General features: G+C 40.5%; 1 protein-coding gene across 4 annotated transcripts; it reads left to right on the top strand.

Annotated features, from left to right (window-relative positions):
* Nucleotides 1-239: 239 nt before the first annotated feature.
* STX2 (syntaxin 2) lies at nt 240-17,748 on the top strand. 4 transcript variants are annotated; one of them, XM_048322861.1, is made up of 11 exons: nt 240-346; nt 6,794-6,865; nt 7,347-7,446; nt 8,875-8,949; nt 9,382-9,455; nt 9,654-9,762; nt 11,408-11,481; nt 11,578-11,715; nt 13,071-13,181; nt 14,236-14,363; nt 15,655-17,748. In XM_048322861.1, exons 1-10 carry the CDS (start codon nt 317-319, stop codon nt 14,317-14,319), a joined length of 867 nt encoding a protein of 288 aa, XP_048178818.1. In that variant the 5' UTR covers nt 240-316; the 3' UTR covers nt 14,320-14,363; nt 15,655-17,748. The 4 variants fall into 4 exon arrangements, with proteins under 4 accessions (XP_048178818.1, XP_048178819.1, XP_048178821.1 ...); XM_048322862.1 differs by lacking the exon at nt 14,236-14,363; XM_048322864.1 differs by lacking the exons at nt 14,236-14,363; nt 15,655-17,748 and adding an exon at nt 12,531-12,538.
* Nucleotides 17,749-18,707: the final 959 nt, after the last annotated feature.

Here is an 18,707-nt window from a genome sequence, read left to right as displayed (position 1 = left end):
CCGTTCCCGTGCCCCGTTCCCCCGTGCCCGTTCCCCGCTCCCCCGTGCCCGTTCCCCGTTCCCGTTCCCCGCTCCCCCGTGCCCGTTCCCCGCTCCCCGCTCCCCCGTGCCCGTTCCCCCGTGCCCGTTCCCCGTTCCCCCGTGCCCGTTCCCCGCTCCCCCGCCCCGCGGGCCCGCCCGAGCAGCGCCCCGTGACGTCACGGCGCCGGGCGTGGCCCCCAGGGGATGGTGGCCGCGCGTGCGCGTGAGCGCTGGGCGGGCGGGCCCCGCGGAAGGAGCGCGGAGGGCGGCGGGGCAGTGCGGGGCCGCCGCGGGGATGAAGGACCGGCTGGGCGACCTGGCGGAGGTGCGGGACGGGACGGGACGGGACGGGATGGGATGGGATTGGATTGGGGGCGCGGGGCCGCTGTGGCCGCGCGAAGGGGCGGGCGGGCGGCGCGGCGGGGGCTCCGCGGCACCGCCGGTCCCGAGGGCCGGGAGGGCCCTGCTCCTGCGGGATCTGTCCCCGGGGGCCTGGCAGCGCAGGTCCACCTTGTGCGATTTTTCTAGCGCGCCGCGCTCCGCTTCTTCCTGGCCTCTGCGAAGCGGTTTGGCCGGCACTAAACCCCCCGGTAATTCCGCGTTGGAGGCGCCCGCGGTGTAGCGGGGTGGGTTTGTCCGCCCGGGAGCTCTTGGGCCATGATGCGGCAGGAAAGCGCTCTGCAGGCTTTATTTTCCGCGTGTTTTCAAAATGGTAGCTGCTGCTGTTTATACGCTCTTTTCCTTTCCCTTATTTGTGCTTTGGAAACAGTATCCTAAAAAAGAAGGGAGAGCTGAGGGGAGGCACCATCAGTCTGTCTGCAACAGGATATGGCTTGGGTAAAATAAAAGGTTATTCGAGGGGGTTTTTTTGTTTGGGGTTTGGTTTGTTTGGTTTGGTTTTTTTTCCTGAAAAGAAATGGAAATGGAGAACACACAGGAGTTCCTGTGATAGTTCAGTACTCCACGTATATCTAGAAGTTGGGCTGTGTTGAGCTGCATTTGGGTCTAGGGCTTTTTCATCTTGTGGAACACCAAATACATTTTGGAAGCTCCATCTTTAGTGATGGAATTACCAGTCTCTTTGTCTTCCTCTCTGAAAGGATGAATTGGCATTTGAAAAGTTCGAGGGTGTTTAAATTACAGTTTCTCTACCAGGAATGATGTTTTGGAGTCATGCCAAAAAACCAGTGTCATTTCTTTCAGGTATACTCATTCTCTTTTCCTGTTTCTAAACATGTCCAGGTTGTGGGAACATGTGCCAAATTTCGGTGCTGGTGTGCACTTCCCAGATAGAGAAAGCAACCAATAGTGATCCAAATTTGCTTTATAATTTATAATCCTATACCCATAGACTTAATCCTGTTCTATGTTTTTGTAAATGGAAGAAACCAGTAACACACCCTGGCACACCCCCCATTGACAGAGCTAAAAGTGTTTAATGCAGCTGTACAGAGGAATTTTCAAGCCAGCTTTAGTATTTGACATGTGAAAACATTCCTGCAGCAGGCTGCTGCTTTAAATAGATATGGGCCGGTATTGCTGAAGTGCTTCATATGTTCATCAATGTAATTTTCACTGCCTGTAGAATTAATAAATAGCTTAGAGACTTAAAAGTCTTCTTCTAATGAAAAGAATATTTAAACATCAAATGAAGGTAAAAGTTACTGAAGATCTAGTCTATGTTTTATTACAATTATAACTGTGTAGTTGACGTGAAGTTTTGAAAGTTGCATATCCAAGGGAGATGGATATTCCCATTTCCATGGGGAACTCACTGAAGTAGCAGCTTCCATCTTACAGCTTTATCTGAAATATCAAAAGATTAATGGTTTTGTGAAGTAGCTTTCCTTTCATAGAATAAACGCTTTGAACAGAGATGCTTGACACATGGATAAGGTGCTTTGAAAAGGAATAATGAATGTGAAGAAATAATGTGTTAACACTCGTTCGCCTATTTTCCAAACTGTTTGGGTTTATTAATGTAGTTTCATTGTATTTCACTTGGCTAAATCATTGAGTGAAGAGCAGAACACAGACGTTGTGGTTTTCAAACAGGCCTAGGCCTGCAAAATCTTCAGAAATAACTGTACCTCGCCTCTTTTCTTTGGCGTGAGGATTTCATTATGTGTTCTTTTGATCTTACTTTACCTGAAAGTTCCCTCACCCCATCTCTCCCAAAGAACCAGTGGAGTACCCAAGGAGTTAAAAAGATCCCAGGACTGTAGCCAGCCCACACTGACCTGTTTTAACTGAGCACACTATTGCCTTCAGCAGAAATGTTCATTTTCTGTGCCCTCATTTGTGTGTTCCTGGATGGTATTGGGCAGCAAGCAAGATATTTTGTCATTAATTTTTCCTAGATCACTATAAAGAAGAGGGAGAAATGTTACCTATCAATGTTTGTGGTTCATTAACACAAAATTAGCATAACTTTCAGTTATTTTTGCTAATACAGTATGTTTAGGCAGTTAAACAGTTGCTGGAGAAAGAAGTGGTTGATGACATGCAGATTATATAGCCTTCAGATAATGTTGCTTCCTCTTGTTTTCTTAGCTCGAAGAAGTTTTGTAAAGTACATGCTTTTTCAGAAGATAGCAGCCATAATTGTGTTTGTTCAACTGTCGGTTATTTTAATGTCATTTCTAAGTTACTCTGAGCAGGCCCAAATGAACTTCTTTAAGCTGTTTGAAATGTCCTTTAATACAATTAATTGGACAATGGATCAAATCCCAGACTGGTTTTAGTTGTTTTGAGCACAAGTAAGTGTAAGATTAAAAGGTTCTCTCTGATCTAATACACTGCTTTCATCAGTGGTCTATAGTAGGTGTTTAGGGAAGAAAAAATGAGTAGTATGTAGCTATGATTGCAAAATGTGCTCCCAGCCCTCAGTGGTTTGCTGTTCACAGACACAAGTCCATCTTAAAATGGCCCTAAAAGAGCTGTACAGTCTGTGTTCAGATACTCAGTTGAGTGCATTTAGCTAACATCAGGTATTAAATAAAAACAGATGTCCCTTTAAAGGTCTGTTAATAAAACTGCTTTCTTTCTGTTGTTAAATCATTTCAGAACAAGGTTAGACATAGACCTCTGCTCAAGCAAAGTGATGTTTTAGAGTGCATTGTCCATATGGCTCAAAAATTACCCCCTTGTTACATGCTGAAGTGGATGCAGAGCTATCTGTTGGAATCCATTTTTCATGCTTGATTGGTGAATAATTTAAAATACGTGATTTTTATATTTCTTTACTCTTGACTGTTAATGAAGGTATCTTACCCATAATGTTTGAAAAATGAGTAGTACATAGCAATCTGGAAGTTCATATGTGACTGTAGCTTTTTTTAAGCAAGGACCTGTAACTTGAACAGAACTGCATTGATTTTTTTCTGAACTGTTTCTTGGATGGTCAGTTGGTGCCCCCAGAACTGTTTAGGAACAGGTGAAAAACCACAAAGTCACAGAAGTTAAAACTGTTAGAATTGGGTGGTACGGAGACAAACACAAAATGAGCATTTCCAGAAGAAGGAAAACACAACTGTTGTTTTCCCCGAGTCAGCCTCTGATGTGAGGCTTCGTTCAGACGTGGGATTTTCTGAGGATGAGCTGTGTGCCTTCCATGTCATAGCAGTGTGAGGTGATTTATTGCAGTGGGTTACCATCTGATGTTTCTGTGGTTGTACAGTAGTGCTGCTGAAAGCGTGTTAATGATTGATCTGCCAAAGCTGCCTCAGCTCTCCTTGGCCCTCTGCAAGCCCTCCTTGGCTGCTCGGATGCAGAAGGATTTCTGGACACACAGATGCTGTAGGCAGAAGCTGTAACACTCCGTAACATACTCCTTGGGGCCGATTCCCTGGAATAATGATCAGTTATTATCCTTGCAGCCTGCCAGAGCAGTACACGTGATCTGCACTGAGAAAGAGCTAACCTTGAATGGAATTTCAAGGGCAAGTAATAGTCACGCTTTTCAGTCAAAAGCTGTTTTCAGTTTCAAAGGTCAGTAATTAGGAAGATATCTCCAACCTGACTTATTTCTGCAATATTGTAGTGGAAGGTAGTGGAAGTGACAAAAGTTTCATCAGCCATCAGGATAGCTTCTGCTCGGAGCTGAGAAATTATACTGTGAATATCAGTGGTTTAACCCGGCTGGCAACAAGAGCAGCACGTGGCTGCTCCCTCGTTCACCCCTGTGGGATGGGAGCAGAATTCCTGAAGTGGGAAAACTCATGGATTGAGAGTAAAGGCAGTTTAATTGGTAAACCAAAAAAAGGAATTCTTTCCTACTTCCAATGGGCAGGCAGGGGTCAAGCCATTCCCAGAAAAGCAGAGCTCTGTCACACGTAACAGTGACTTGGGAAGACAAAATGCCCTAACATTAAAGGTGCCCCCCTTCCTTCTTCTTGCTTCACCTTTATACATAGCATAATGCCATGTGGTCTGCAATACCCCTTGGGTCACTCAGGGACAGCTGTTCCCATCTGTGCCCCCCAGCCTCCTTGGTGAGGAGCAGAAGAGGCCCTGACGCTGGAGGTGCTGCTCAGCAGTAACTGAAACACCCCTGTGTTGTCAACACAGGTCCAGCACTAATCCCAAACACAGCCCGTGCCAGATCCTGTGAAGAGAGTTAACTCTGTCCCAGCCAAAGCAGCACAAACTCCCGAGGGAGCTTGAGACATTTTATAGGTCTCTTGAGTGTTTATGGAGCTGCATATCCCAGACTTGGAGTCCCAAGGTCAAGGTATGAGCTGCAAACAGACTTTATTAGATTGCTCTTGGCATTGACGTGAAACTTTTTATCAGCTTTTTGTGATACTGCTTGTACCGGGGAGGTGAAGTCCAGGGAGAGCAGTATGTTTCTGCTAAACTCAGTGATAAAAGTGAGTTCTTGGTGAGCTGTGTGCTTGTCAAAAGAAGCATGAAAGCACATCACTTCGGTGGAAGAGAGTTACCAAATGAGCTGTATTTTAGGTAAGAAATGATTTAAGGACGTAGAGAACAGAGGTTGACAAACTTATCAGGTGTCTCAAGTGGTGATGGCTGAAGTGGGCTGTCCATAAATCCTTCAACAAATTGTAGAGAACAAACTGATCTGTCAGGGGTGTCATTGCAACCAAATATGAAAGTGGAATACACGTGGCACAGGCTGTGGGCTGGGGAGTCATGATCAGCTGCCTCCCAGCTGAGCATCTCCAGGCAGATTACTGAGTCAAATTTGTGTGTTGTTCATTCATTTAGGATTCACGCAGGTGTTACATGTTTTACTAAGATCTGATCAAACTAAAAGCTGACATTTTGAATCTCTTAGTAGGTGCCATTTTCATTATTTTTAGTTCAAATAACTAAATACAGGATGCAGTTATGAACAAGCAGAAGAATTATTCTTTACTCAGTAAATATAAATAGAAGGTGTTCTTTTGCATAGATAATGAAGTTAAGTGTCTTTAAAATGTAGCTACTTCTTTAATATTAACTTAGAGCTCGTGGCTTAGTAGCAGTGCAGTCTTGGGAAAGGTAGAATGTCGGGTGACTTCATTTGGGCACAGACTTCCTCCCTTATTTGTGTTAAGCAAGACTGTTAATTGATGACAATCTCTAAGGACAGATAATTTGAGTTCCAGCGTTATCTCCCCAAAATGAGTGACTGCAGAAGGTCTGCAATGACACCCAACACTGTGTGGTTGGAGGCTGGTCCAGGAGAGCAGTGACATCTCTGTTCCTGTATTTACTTAGGGCATTATTGTTTCCCCAAGCAGAAAACCCACAAGATTTCTGACAAACGCATTGCCACAGGGCTTTGTGCATTCCCTGAGTTGGCAGGAAAGGAGCTGGCACCAAGTACAGTAACTTCTCCCTGAAGATTTGGGGCACTCGTAGATTTTGATGCCTGGATCTTAATTGACTGTAACTCCTTTAGAAGATAATAGCAGCGCTTGACACTGGATTGAATTGCAGAATTGTCACACAAACACTGGATATCTCCCGTAATCTAATTAAACCGGAACCAAACTTCTTGGGTAATAGAGGTTAGGAGCAGAAAGTGGGTGTTAGAAGATCAGAGGCAGAGGGCCTTGTAAGAAAAAAGGTGTCTTGGAATGAAAATCCCATAATGATACCTATCTTGTAGTTTGTTTGTTTCTAACAGATAACCCATTGACTGTATGTTGAGAGTAATACTTTGTTCTAAATTTGGTTCAATGCCGTTCAAACAGTCTGTGCTCCACAGAGGGAATTAAAGAAGACAGAAGCTTGAACTCTTTGCCCTCATATGATGCACGTTAATTCTCTCCGTTCCCGTGATAAAAACAGTGTCGGAGTTACTGTTAATGCACAGATTGTGCTGGGCAGGTTCTGGGCTCGGGAGCCGAGCCTGGGGCTGTGGGAGAGGCTGTGAGGGTTTGTCAGCTACGCAGTGTATTTCTAGTTTAGTAGAGACTAATTATGGCTGAACTGGTGTGGAATGGCACCCTGAAAGCACCTGAGGGCAGAAGCAGTAGCGGTGGATGGTTTTGTTCTGGCTGGCGTTAGATGTTCAGCTTGTTACATCACGAGCACTCAGCACCGCTCCGTGTTTCTGTCACAACTCCGCAGCAGTCAGTTCACTTTCTGTGGCCTCTCTGCTTATTTGTTTTTAGATTACAGTCCTCAGAAAAGAAAAACTTCTTTTACTCTGCAGACTGTTGACAAAGATGTGTGTGCTGTAGCAATGTGGCAGAAGTTGTTTTTCCAGAACAGTGTCCGGGGGTTTATTTCACAGATTTGTTTTTGTTGTCTTTTACAGTATAAAGGAAATGAAGATGGGGAGACAGTTGTCATTGAAAAAGACCATTTTATGGATGACTTCTTCCAACAGGTAAAGTTACAGTTTTCACCATGGATTAAAGACTTACTGTTTTCTCTTTGTGCCTTTTAATTTCAATAATTAGGTTTAACAATTCATCTACATATCCTACCCAGGATCGTTTGTAAATGCTGAAACAACGTTGGTAACACTTCATTAGTTTATGTCAGGGTATTTCTGTATTTATTACAGAGAAATGTTTTTAATTCCCTATCAACAAGAAATTTACTAATAGAACTTTAAAATAGTTGTTTATTAAGAATATTAGCACTTAAGTTTTTGGCCATACAGAATATATTTGCTATTAACAATACTGGTTTTTAGTTAAAAAAAATTACAGACTATTTAAACTTCGACATTTCTGCTGGGATTTCTTTCTCTGGTACTTACAGATGAAATTGTTTGGGTTTTATTAGCAGTTGGTTTTGTTTTTAAAAAAATATTTGCCCTGAATTATTCTAATGTCTTCTTTGCCATATTTCTCTTCCTCTAGGTTGAGGAAATTAGAAATAATATAGCAAAAATAGCACAAAATGTGGAAGAAGTGAAGAAACAGCACAGCATTATTCTGTCAGCACCAAATCCTGAAGGAAGTGAGTAATTTTTAAGATTCACATAACTGTGGCTAGGTATTCTGAAATATTGTTTCTTTGTTTTAGCTCTCTACAGGAATGGAACTTCAGGTGTTCAGAATGCAAAATGTAACACTAAGTAAATATTTTCATTTTTAATATTGAATTAATACTTCCATTTGTTTATTTTGACCTTTTTAAAGTCTCATTTGAAAACATGTATTTTCAGAATATTTTTTGCATGATCCAAACCTTTTCTAGACCAAAACTCACGTTAATATGGGATTTTTTTCTTCAGAAACTGAGAGGTTACTTATGTTTCTTCTAATTTGTGAAAACGTTGAAGTTGTCAACTGAAGGTTATACTGTCAAGTCCTCTCCTTACGCTTCAGTAGGGTCAAGGTCCTGTCTAACACCAGAGCCAGCTGCTGCAGCAGGACTTCCAGTTCCATATGGAGCCCTATTTTTAGAGGCTTGAACCCCAAAGCTGGAAGTGACGTTGTGCTTTCTGAGCAGAGAACTCGGAAGTTCAGGGCACTTGCCCTGTTCTGAACCCTTGTTAGCTCCAGGCATGTCTGTGCTTTGGGCAGGGCTCAAAGAAAAGGGAAGAAAAGATGCTGAGATTTTTTTTTTTTTTTTTGAATGTTGCAATGCTGGCTTAACATTTATCTTGTTGTTTCATCTTCTTGATGAAAACTGAACTTGGGGTGTTAGTTTAGGCTGTCCCCCTGTTTTCCTTGCTGTATGTTTGTATTCCTACAACTGATTTTGCAGGCTGCTTTTCAGCGAATCTCAGGTTTAATCAGGGTTCATCCGAATGTTTAAAGTTTGTGGTCTCAGCTCATTTATCAGCTTGTGTTTGTGCTAAAAATCGTGCTCAAAATTGCATCTGAATTGTATAGGAGCATAGAGTGAGAGCACTTGTGAGCAGTGTGTGTTCTTGTGAATCCGGTGCCTTCAGTGAGCCCTGTGACAGGGATCTAGCAAAGCTCTCCATGAATGCTCGGGGTAGAATTCCTCAGAATGTAACTGCCAGTGCATGGTATGGATCTGTTAGTGAGTGTAAAAGCAATGCACACGTGGTACACAACACAGCTGAGAAAAAGGGGAGATAAATCTGTATTTCACTTGTACTTAGAACTCAGTAGCATTTAGCTTTTGACTAGCAAATTAACATTACCCTGAATGTGTTAAAAAAAACTATTTATCACCTGGTTTAGTTGAAGGTTTGGTAATAATAACATTTCCCAGATGTAAGCCTATCATAAGAAGCAAGAACCTGATGGTTGCTGTTATAAAAACAGTATTTAAAGTACTTAGGAAGATAATAAACTTCAGCTCTGCATAGTTGTACTGAATACAATTCTGAGATTGCAAGGTAGATTCATAGACTCTTGCTGACTTACTATTATCAATCATTAACGGTTTAAAAAAATCTATGTTTTAAAGGAACGAAGGAAGAACTTGAAGAACTAAATGAGGAAATAAAGAAGATTGCTAATAAAATCCGGACCAGGCTAAAGGGTAAGTTGTGAGGACAAATAAAACTCCTTGCTTTCAGAAATAACCTAGAAAATTACAATGCAAAGTTATTCCTCCATGTAGAAATGTATTCTGCAACTGAAGTGCTTTTTTGGGGGGGATTATATTTTGGAAGAAGATCAACTTTAATTGCAAAAAGACATATTTTAAAATTTTTCCAGAGTGTAACAGAGTATAGTGTAACTCTGTTTAGAGTATGATTGAAGCAGTTACTGTGTTCAAAGATCTCTACCAGTCATCAAAATTATTTAAAAATTTTATTTATATATCACTGCCACCCCTCTCCTCCCCTGAAATGTTACACATGTCTAAGGGGAGCTTGTACCTTTAAAAAGTAATAATAATATTTACAAAGCAGTTGAGCTACACTGTTAAATAACTGCCATTGACTCAGTGCTCTTGTCCTGTTCTTAGCTATCGAACAGAGTTTTGATCAGGGTGAAAATGCTAACCGGACATCAGTGGACCTCAGGATAAGAAAAACACAGGTAGGATCCCTCCAGTTCAGAGAAAATCAGTAGATTCTGGTAAAGTGGAGAGTGAGTTGAACTGCTGTGAAATCATGTCCCGTGGTGTTTTGTTGGGCAGTGAGTGGCACTCTGAGTTGTTGTGCAATGCTGTTGTGGATGACAGAAATGACCCTTTCTGATGACCCTTTCTGTCCCGTGTCCAACCCCTCACACCAGCACTCCGTGTTGGCACACAAGTTCGTGGAGGTCATGACCGAGTACAACGAGACCCAGACGCTTTTCCGGGAGCGCAGCAAAGGCCGGATACAGAGACAGTTAGAGATAAGTAAGTGGCCCAAACACGGTTCTGGAAATCCCAAAATTACCTGCTGTTAGTACCTGCCGTGTCGCATATTAATGAAATGTGGTACAAAGCCTCAGAGATCTTGGACAGCATCTTGAAGTGTGTGAGAGAAAAGAAACCATTTTACTGTGTGGCACAAACTCTTTGATATTACTCTTTTTAGAACAGCTGTAAAGAAAAGAGAGAAAACTCACTCAATAATTTCCTATAGATTGAAAATTATTAAAGAAATTATCTTTTTCCTTTGCTTCATTTACATCCAATGTTGCAACTTTAAGTGAAGCATTAAGAAAAGCTGCATTCTGAAACAGCAAGTGTTACTGAAAGCCATTCCAAAATTAACATGCCTAACAGGATAACATCTCTTTTTATGTGATGCCATTTTTGTCTACAAGGACACTTGTTAAATTCATCTGGCATAAAATCAGTGCTGCTGTTATATGTGCTTTAATCATTTGTTGACTGACTCACATATGACTTACTTCCAATTCATTGTTACGAGTATTTAGAAACATTCCTGGCTTTGCATCTACCTTGGAAGGTGTCTAAAAAGTGCCTAAAATTAGTCTCTTTTTTTAATATGCTTTATAGAAGTGAATACATACATTGGTGAAACAGGGAATGCAAACAGAGAAACTGGCAAATTATAAGAAAATTTTGCTTTTCATGTGCTTTTCAAATTTGTCATTAAGCCTCTGGTGCTAATGGTTCAATTCAGCATTTCAGTAGAGTTGATTAGGCAAGTTAAGTTGTTCTTTGCTTGTGTTTGAGGGGAGGGACCCCGATACCTCAGGACATGGTTCTTTCAAGTTAAAGTTGTTATGACCCAATTAGAGCCTTCAGCTTTTCTTAAGCATTACAAATTTTAAAGCAGGTTTTGCAGCATTCTTGAGTATTAACATCAGAAAGTAATAGTCAAACTGTATCTTTCACCTGGTGGGACAGAATTACATAAGTTGGTGCAGATATTCAACTTATTTTTCATTGGCAGAATAGGGATTTGATATGTAATTGTTAAAACTGTACAATACAAATCCTTTGGCTGTGTTGGATTTGTTGTACCAGTGTGATCAATAGGATTCAGTTGGCTCAGACATGCAATACTAAACTGCATCAAAGCAGTAGGGAAGGCACACTGGGGGTTATCATCTTCTCTGTGTGGAACATGAATGGAATCCTGGGTTGGTAAAATCAAATTTATGTAAAGATTTTATTGCCCACACAGTGGTGGGGTGAGTGATGTGACTGAATGGAATAGGTAAATACTGAGTGTTACATGAATAGCATTCTGAAGAACACTCCACGTAGCAAGGCTCATACGTAGATTGTAAATGTTTCTCTTCAATTTGACAAAGAAAAGACCCCAACCAGCCAGGCAAAACCAGCCCTGACCAGGATTCTTCACGGTAGCTTTGAATCTACATTTAGTTTCTGACTATTGCTTGATACTTTCTGGATTTTGTGATAAGCAAAATGGCCCTTGGTAGTGGCTGGACACTACAGGGTTTTATCCTGCAAAATCTCAATGCAGGAATTGTCTCTGAATTGTCATCCTTCTGGATGGTAAAATGTTATGTTCAATAATGAATAAGTGATGTTATGTGAAGTCCTGTTGTTTTTGTCCTAGCTGGAAAGACCACCACTGATGAGGAACTGGAAGAAATGTTAGAGAGTGGTAATCCTTCCATTTTCACTTCTGATGTAAGTATTCCTGGTCCAGTTAGTCTCTTCTGTTCTGCTGCTCCCGCTCTCTACAAGCACTTGCTTACATCCATGTGTCTTTCCATTCTCCCAAAGATTATATCAGACTCTCAAATTACCAGGCAAGCCCTGAACGAAATCGAGTCACGTCACAAGGATATTATGAAACTGGAGTCCAGCATTCGGGAGCTTCATGAGATGTTCATGGACATGGCAATGTTTGTTGAGACTCAGGTAAGGAACCAGCTCAGACACATTTATGGGATGGTGGGTGTTTTCCTCACTCTTCCTCTTCGCAGTGTGCAGAAGCAGTTGATTATATTCAGACAGTGCAGACTTACAGTGGTTCTGGGCTGTGCTTAGAATATATGAAAGTTAATCACTGGAGGTTTTTGTTTTGTTGTGGACAAATTGACCATCTCAATGTACTTGCAGGACATGCTTTCAGCAGCCGACGCAGGCTTGCCTACCAGTCAGTATATTTAATATTTTCTTCAATATGCTTAATTGTAATATGCTGGAACATATTTGTGCATGTTAAAGTACGAAAAGCTGTCTCCTGGGACATTGGTTAATGCCTTGGGAATTTCAGATTCTCAGCCATAGTGGAATAACAGGTGTATCAGCAAAGCTATGTGCACCTTGCACTTCACGCAGAGGTGCAATTGCTGTGGTCACTAACAGGAACATAAAGGGCTTGACAAGTCCTTCAACTCATCTCTCGTCTTTGTAAGCTTTGTCTTGACATGTACATAAATTTGTTCTGTTTTTAGTCTTTAAATAGCAATTATCCAACAAAAGTATTTTTAACTTTGATCTTAAAATAGTTTGACTTCTGCAGGAAAGTGAAAAGAAGAGAAACTTGCCTGAAAAGGACTATTTTTTGTAATTGGGTTTTGTTCTAGAAGTCCTTTGTTGCTTTGATATTAAACAGCCAAGAGAAATTGGTAGCAGGTTTCTTTTGAATTACATATGAATAAAAGTTACTTGTGCATCATTCTGTAATGCTTTGCTGTTTACTGCTGCTGATTATTTCTTCTGATGGACAGAGACACAGGTAACAGACTTGCTGTCATTTTTCACCAATCCTCCATTTCATTGCCAAATTTCATTCTTCATAATTAATTTGAATTTGTCACACACTGACATCCTAATCCCCCAGTTCAGAGGACCTTGTATGTGTGCATTTCCTAGAGAGCTGTTGAACCTTGTGTGGAAGTAGTCCATGTCCTTTTGCACTTCAGACACACCAGGGATCTCCGATCTCGAGTGTGTCACTTTCAGCTTTGGCTGTTGAAACATCCCTCCCACACAAGGGATGTTTTCAGGTGGTCAGTACTTGTTCCTGCACAAGGGAGAAATCTGCCTGCCCTGCTTGTGAACATTCCTTGTCTGGTGAGAGCTGTGAGCCCTTGCTTCTCATTCCCTTTTTCCTTTACATGCCAAAGCAGAAAAAACATCATCCCCAGTATGTACATCGTGGACTCGTGAAAGTAATTCTTGATGTTCTAGAGCCTTTCTTTTAGAGTCATTAAATGAATATCCACGGGTTCCAATAATGTGTTTTTTCTTCGAAATTTCATTTTAAGGGTGAAATGATCAATAACATAGAAAAGAACGTGATGAATGCGACGGATTATGTGGAACATGCAAAAGAAGAGACAAAAAAGGCAGTTAAATATCAAAGTAAAGCACGGAGGGTATGTTGTCTCTGTAATCGTGCCAGTCAATATTTTGACTTAGCACAGGAGCATGTGCAATGTGAATTATTTTGCTATAGTTAATATTGTAAATCTATAATACCAATAGAGGACAGACACTTCCTGGACTGTGAAAACAGATCAGCAATTCATGCACAGCTAAGGGTGTGTTCACAGTTTTCTGCTCAGAGCTGCCATTACAGACTGTAAAAACCCCAGAAGAAGAATGAATGTATTATTCCAGTAGATAAATTCACATGTTTTTCTTACTAGCTTTCACAATACCTTAAATTATTCAGATTCTAAATAACCTTAAAAGTTTTTTGCGGTTTGTCACTGGTAAACTTACCTGGATTTAAAGCTATAAAATCTATTTGCTAGCAGGAAAAATAAAAGTGCTTTTGCTGAAATAGGCTTTTTTTTTTTTTAAATTCTGTCTTTAGTTACTGGTTTTACAGATAAATTAGGGGGATCTTCCCCCTGGGAAGGGTGTGACATTGTGCTGTGACACTGAATTTGTGGAGGACTTGAGTTCAAAGGAATGTTCCGGCATTTTCCATGGCACTTGTTTTGTTTCAGTATCTTTCTTCCCATCAGACACCAAATAATATATTCTGATATCAGACTACTAAGTAGTTTATTTTTACATTCCAGTTTCCCCTTTTGATATGCTGTGCAATTCGGTGAGGCTCTTCATGGTGAGCTGGATTTGAGGGAATAATTCATCTCTCTACAAATACAGATTTACACAGAGATAACACGCCTGGCTCATTTACAAAAGATCTTTTCAGAAGTGTTAAAAGAGCCCACTTAATATGTTTGTAAATGGTGGTTGTGTCATCTCTGATAACTGTGTAGCCATTAATCACATGAGTTTACCTGTTTAAAAGTGTTAATTCTTACATTTGCAAGATTATACAGATAAATTTATCTCAAATTGAGAATACAGGAGGCTTTAACAAAAGTGCTTGTGGATCTAAAAACTGTTTGAAAAACTGAAAATAAATGCAAGTGTTAATGTGCTTAATGCTAACAATACCTTGTTTTTTGACAGAAAATGTGGATAATTATCGTTGTGTCAGTGGTGTTGATTGCCATAGTAGCTCTAATTATTGGTTTGTCTGTTGGTATTCGGTGATGCTTGGATAACCTCAGCATGCATGGCTTCCTGCCACTGTGGCAGTAAGTAACTAATCAACTAATTTGGCTCTTGTTTCCTCTGTGTTGTTCTGCTAACCCTTAATATCTGTGCAGGGACGTGGGGGAGGACTGAGTGCATTGCTGGCTCTGCTCTCTGTGCCCTGTGACAGTTCCTGCATGTGGATCCTGCAGGCTGACGCCTGCTGGTGACCTGCCCAGTGCACAGAGTGCAGCCACTGCCAACCCAGCAGCAGCAGGAAATGACAGCAAAAAGCCAAGAACTGGCTCACAGCTCTTAGAATTATTTTTTTTTATGCTGAAAGTTCACATCAGCAAACAATATGGAATGCTAAGTACACTTGGAACTTTATCAAATGGGGGTTTCTGTAGAGTTTTTAAAAAAGTAGATGGCTGTAATCATAAAGTTGGCTGTTATGCCTTGGAGAACATCTTAAAATTTCTTACTTTGAAACTCTTTATTAATGCTAGACTAAATGAAACAGTGGGAGATAACAGTGTGTTTAGGACATGAGATGTTTTTCAGTGTTCATATTTTTGCTGTAGTAATGTACCATTTCTTGTCCAGAAAATGCTTAGCCAGGCTAAGTAGGGAATAGCAGTTAACTTGTCTGAGTGCAGTAGAAATGCAGCTTGTAACATGCAGTGTCTCTAAGCTCTGTACAGAACACCAGGAGCAGGTGTCAGTTCAGACAGCTCATCAGAAATTCACATTTCTGTACTAACACTCTTTTTAACATCTAGGTTTTCGTTTTGGTGTTTGAGATCCTGCTGAGCTCTGGTTTGTGGGCAGGGAGCAGAATTTACTGTGTCATTACTTGCAGTCAGAAATGCCTAACCCAGGGTCACACCTCGATGCATTTACACAGAACGAGCTCTCCTTTTTTAACCCTTGCAGCTCCTCTGAGCTATTGCCCACACAATGTTTATACTGACCTGGTGAATTCCACTAAGGGTGCAGATGTAAAGGTTTGAGCAGGCTGCCAATATTTATCCAAGGAGGGTGGCAGTGAGCAGTTACTTAGACTTGACCTACATCTGTTTCTAATGATGTTTACAGAAGTTGGGTATGAGTAACAACCCTTGTTCTGTAAAGGAAAACAGGGAAATGTTGCACAGATGGCTCTGTCTTGTGACCACGGTTACATGTATGTTAGAAACAGGAAACAAGGAAATCATAGCAGTGATTGCTCCTTAGAAAGAAAATCCCAATGCTCAGCCTGGGTGTCAGTATTACTGTGGCTCTGAATATATTTAAACAATTCTGTCTCTGAAAAAGTATTTCAGTCTTAATTTTTCTCTCTTTTCCCTGCAGAAATTGATGTTCATAATAATATGTGTAACTGTATTGCTTCTGATACTTGGAATTATCCTGGCAACAACTCTGTCCTAGCAAGCACATTCCAAGAGTTATGAACCTTGAGAAACTCCAAAACATCTTCAGTGAAACCAAACCTTTTCCACAGATGATGCCTGACACTGTCCCAGGATGATGACCTGTCACTAATGGTTAAAAATGAAAGCAAAATCACTCTTAATGTTTACTCATAAATGAAGATCAGAATGTATTAGGATGTGTATGGATTTTGCATCACAAACTAGACACTTGCAAGACTGAAACTTGCTCCTACTTGCTTTGAACTAAAGTAACAGGATTTTTTTCACATCTCAGTGTTACAGTTGAAATAGGGAGTTGAGAGACTTTTGAGTTTTGACTGTTTGGCTTTTTTTCCTATTGCTAATCCAATTCTAATCATGACTTTAAGTACCTTGCCAGTGCTGCCTTTGTTAGCACTCTTGTGAATGTTTTTATGAGATGTAGCCTTGTGTTTAAGTGTATTAATTATTTAGTCACCTTAACCTATTTAAACTCTATGCTTTTTCTCCAACAAGTGCTAAAATATTTTATCCTGAAAAGACTGCTCATTTAACTGCCTAGTGCATTACACTTGAGAAGAAAAGAGAGGAAAAAGAAGCTTTTTTACACTTGCCAGTTTTTTTATTTTTTTCTTTCAAGGTTAATTGCTTTAAATACTTCTTTCATAGTTAATAAGAAGTTAATTGCAACATTTCTGGTAAAAGCATACAGCTCTGAAACAAGCTGAGTTTGCACTTGAGCGGGTAATTTTGCAGGTAATTCATGTGCAAAGGAACCTGATGGATCAGTTTAGCCTTATTGCTTAAATGAATATGACAGAAATGACTTTGTAAAGCCAAATCAAGTTTTCTTGTTCTGGAGTTCACTGATGTTGATGTATGAATATAGCACATGGGGATGAACTCCCCCAGAAGAGTCTGACACATAATACAAACTGAGACACTGATTTGTTATGAAGTTTGTGTGGATATAACATAGATGAAGTGTTTTGGTGTATACGTGCCTGTTGTAATGCCAGCTTGCACGACTCGAAAGCTTGAGAGAATTCAAATGTACCCAAATAACTGCATTTAATGTTACAGGTTATTTTTGTATTTTTGTGTGTAAAGTATTTGTAACTTGGGTTTGTGACTCCTCGTTGTTGAAGCATATCCATGTAGATATGTAGGTATATTTACGCTCTAAGAGAAATAGAGGAGAGGATAATTTGTGCCTTTTTAAACATAGTCTAAAACTATACTCATCAATGTTTTCAGATATTCAGCTCTCATGTTAACTGCAGTAACTCGGTCCTACAAGTTTAGCATCCATAAACTTAGGTTTTGTTGAAAGTGTCTGAGATCAAAGTTACTCAGTAAGTGAGAATTCAGACTTCATAAAATTCAGCAAAGTTTACAATTTGTATCGTATGTATGAATATTCCTGCTTTGCTGTCCAGGTATACTGTGAATGTGCTGGAGCTAGTCAGATGTCAAACGTTTAAAAAAAGAAAACAAATATCATTATTATTATTATTATTATTGGTCTCTTTACAAGGCAGCCATGAAGAAGTCGCTTGAAAAATTCGGCTTCAGTAATGAACAAATTTCTTTTACCTCTAAGTCCAGAATGCTCACTGGTGTTTGTGAGGAAGTTTACATGCAAAGTAAGGAAGGATTGGTTGCCTTAATGCTCATTCTAGGTAAATACATTTTTTATTCTGTAGTTTTCTAGATTTTTATCAGTAAATATTATTTATACAGATACTCAAATTAGATGAGGGGGGATCACTCCTGCTGTTTACCAGCTGGTTATGTAAACTGACCCTCAAAATCCTGTCATGTTGAATTTTTTTCTCTATAATGCAGTAATTTGCCCATCGAGACCAGAAATTTGAATAGGCTACTCCATAGTTTTTACTTCTTGTGGAACAGCTGCCTCAATGAGTTTGTTTTAAAGCAAAACAGACCTTTTCACATGAACCTCTTTGTTTGGTTCATATTGAGGGGAGTAAATCTCTAACCTATGCACTAATAAACTCAATCTACGCGAGTCTCGTGTCTGGCTTGTGTTCATGGTGTTCCTGGGGCCTCTGTCAATGTTCCCACTAAGAGTTCGAGTAAGGCTGGTGTGTTTCTGCAGTGACCTACATCAAACACTGGATTGCCTGCTCTCAGGGTAAGGTGGTGTCTTTCCTGCAACTTTTTACCAAAAAAGAGGTAGAGATAATTATGAAGAAAATATTCGGATTTATTAATTTAAGCTGTGCCCATCGGGGAACTTTTTCAGAGAAATGTTGAGGTGAGAACCCCCAAGGTTTCATTTGAGTGAGTCCTCTCTTCATATAGAAATAATTTGTGACGACTCCTGTAACAATCTAAGAGCAGTGAGGATTTGCATGCAGAGTTTATGCCAAAGCACATGGAAAATGACCAGTTCATGACTACCTGTCAGTAGAAACATAGGGAAAATGTTACATAGCTGCTCTTAAAAAGTTCAGTATGACCAAAATGCTCAGATTGTTTAAAATACAGGTAGCTGCTGCCTCTCACCAGCTGGGGGAAAGCACCAAAGCTGGACAGGAATGAATCTCTAGAATCAGCTAAAGCTGTTATTCTGCCTTAATTCTGCCTCTGCTGTGTCATGTAAAACAGAGAACAGAGTTTTAGGGAAAGGAGGGTTTGTTTATCAAAGCACTGTGTGAGTTTTGATGAATAGAAGCCTGATAAAATTGAGAAGACAAAGGGAAAGGAGGAAACTGCTGCCTATGAGGAAGGATGCTTCTGTTTAAAAAAAAATCACATTATTTAAAAATAAAAGTTGTGCTTGGTGTGGTTTTGAGAGCACAGTTTGGATGTGGGCTTTGTGTCGGGTTGTGTTGGGGTATTCCCAGGGGGGCGGTTGGGGTGTGAATCTAAAGCCTGAGGTTACGCAGTGTTAAATTTGGTTTGATGTGTTCATGTGGCTCGGATGGCCCCTCTGGAAATAACCCAGGCCCCTCTGGAAATAGC

This window comes from Corvus hawaiiensis, chromosome 18, assembly GCF_020740725.1.
Source record: "Corvus hawaiiensis isolate bCorHaw1 chromosome 18, bCorHaw1.pri.cur, whole genome shotgun sequence".
In the NCBI taxonomy this organism is placed as follows: Eukaryota; Metazoa; Chordata; class Aves; order Passeriformes; family Corvidae; genus Corvus; species Corvus hawaiiensis.
The sequence above is the reverse complement of the archived record's forward strand: the minus strand, read 5'-3'. Positions and strand labels throughout refer to the sequence as shown.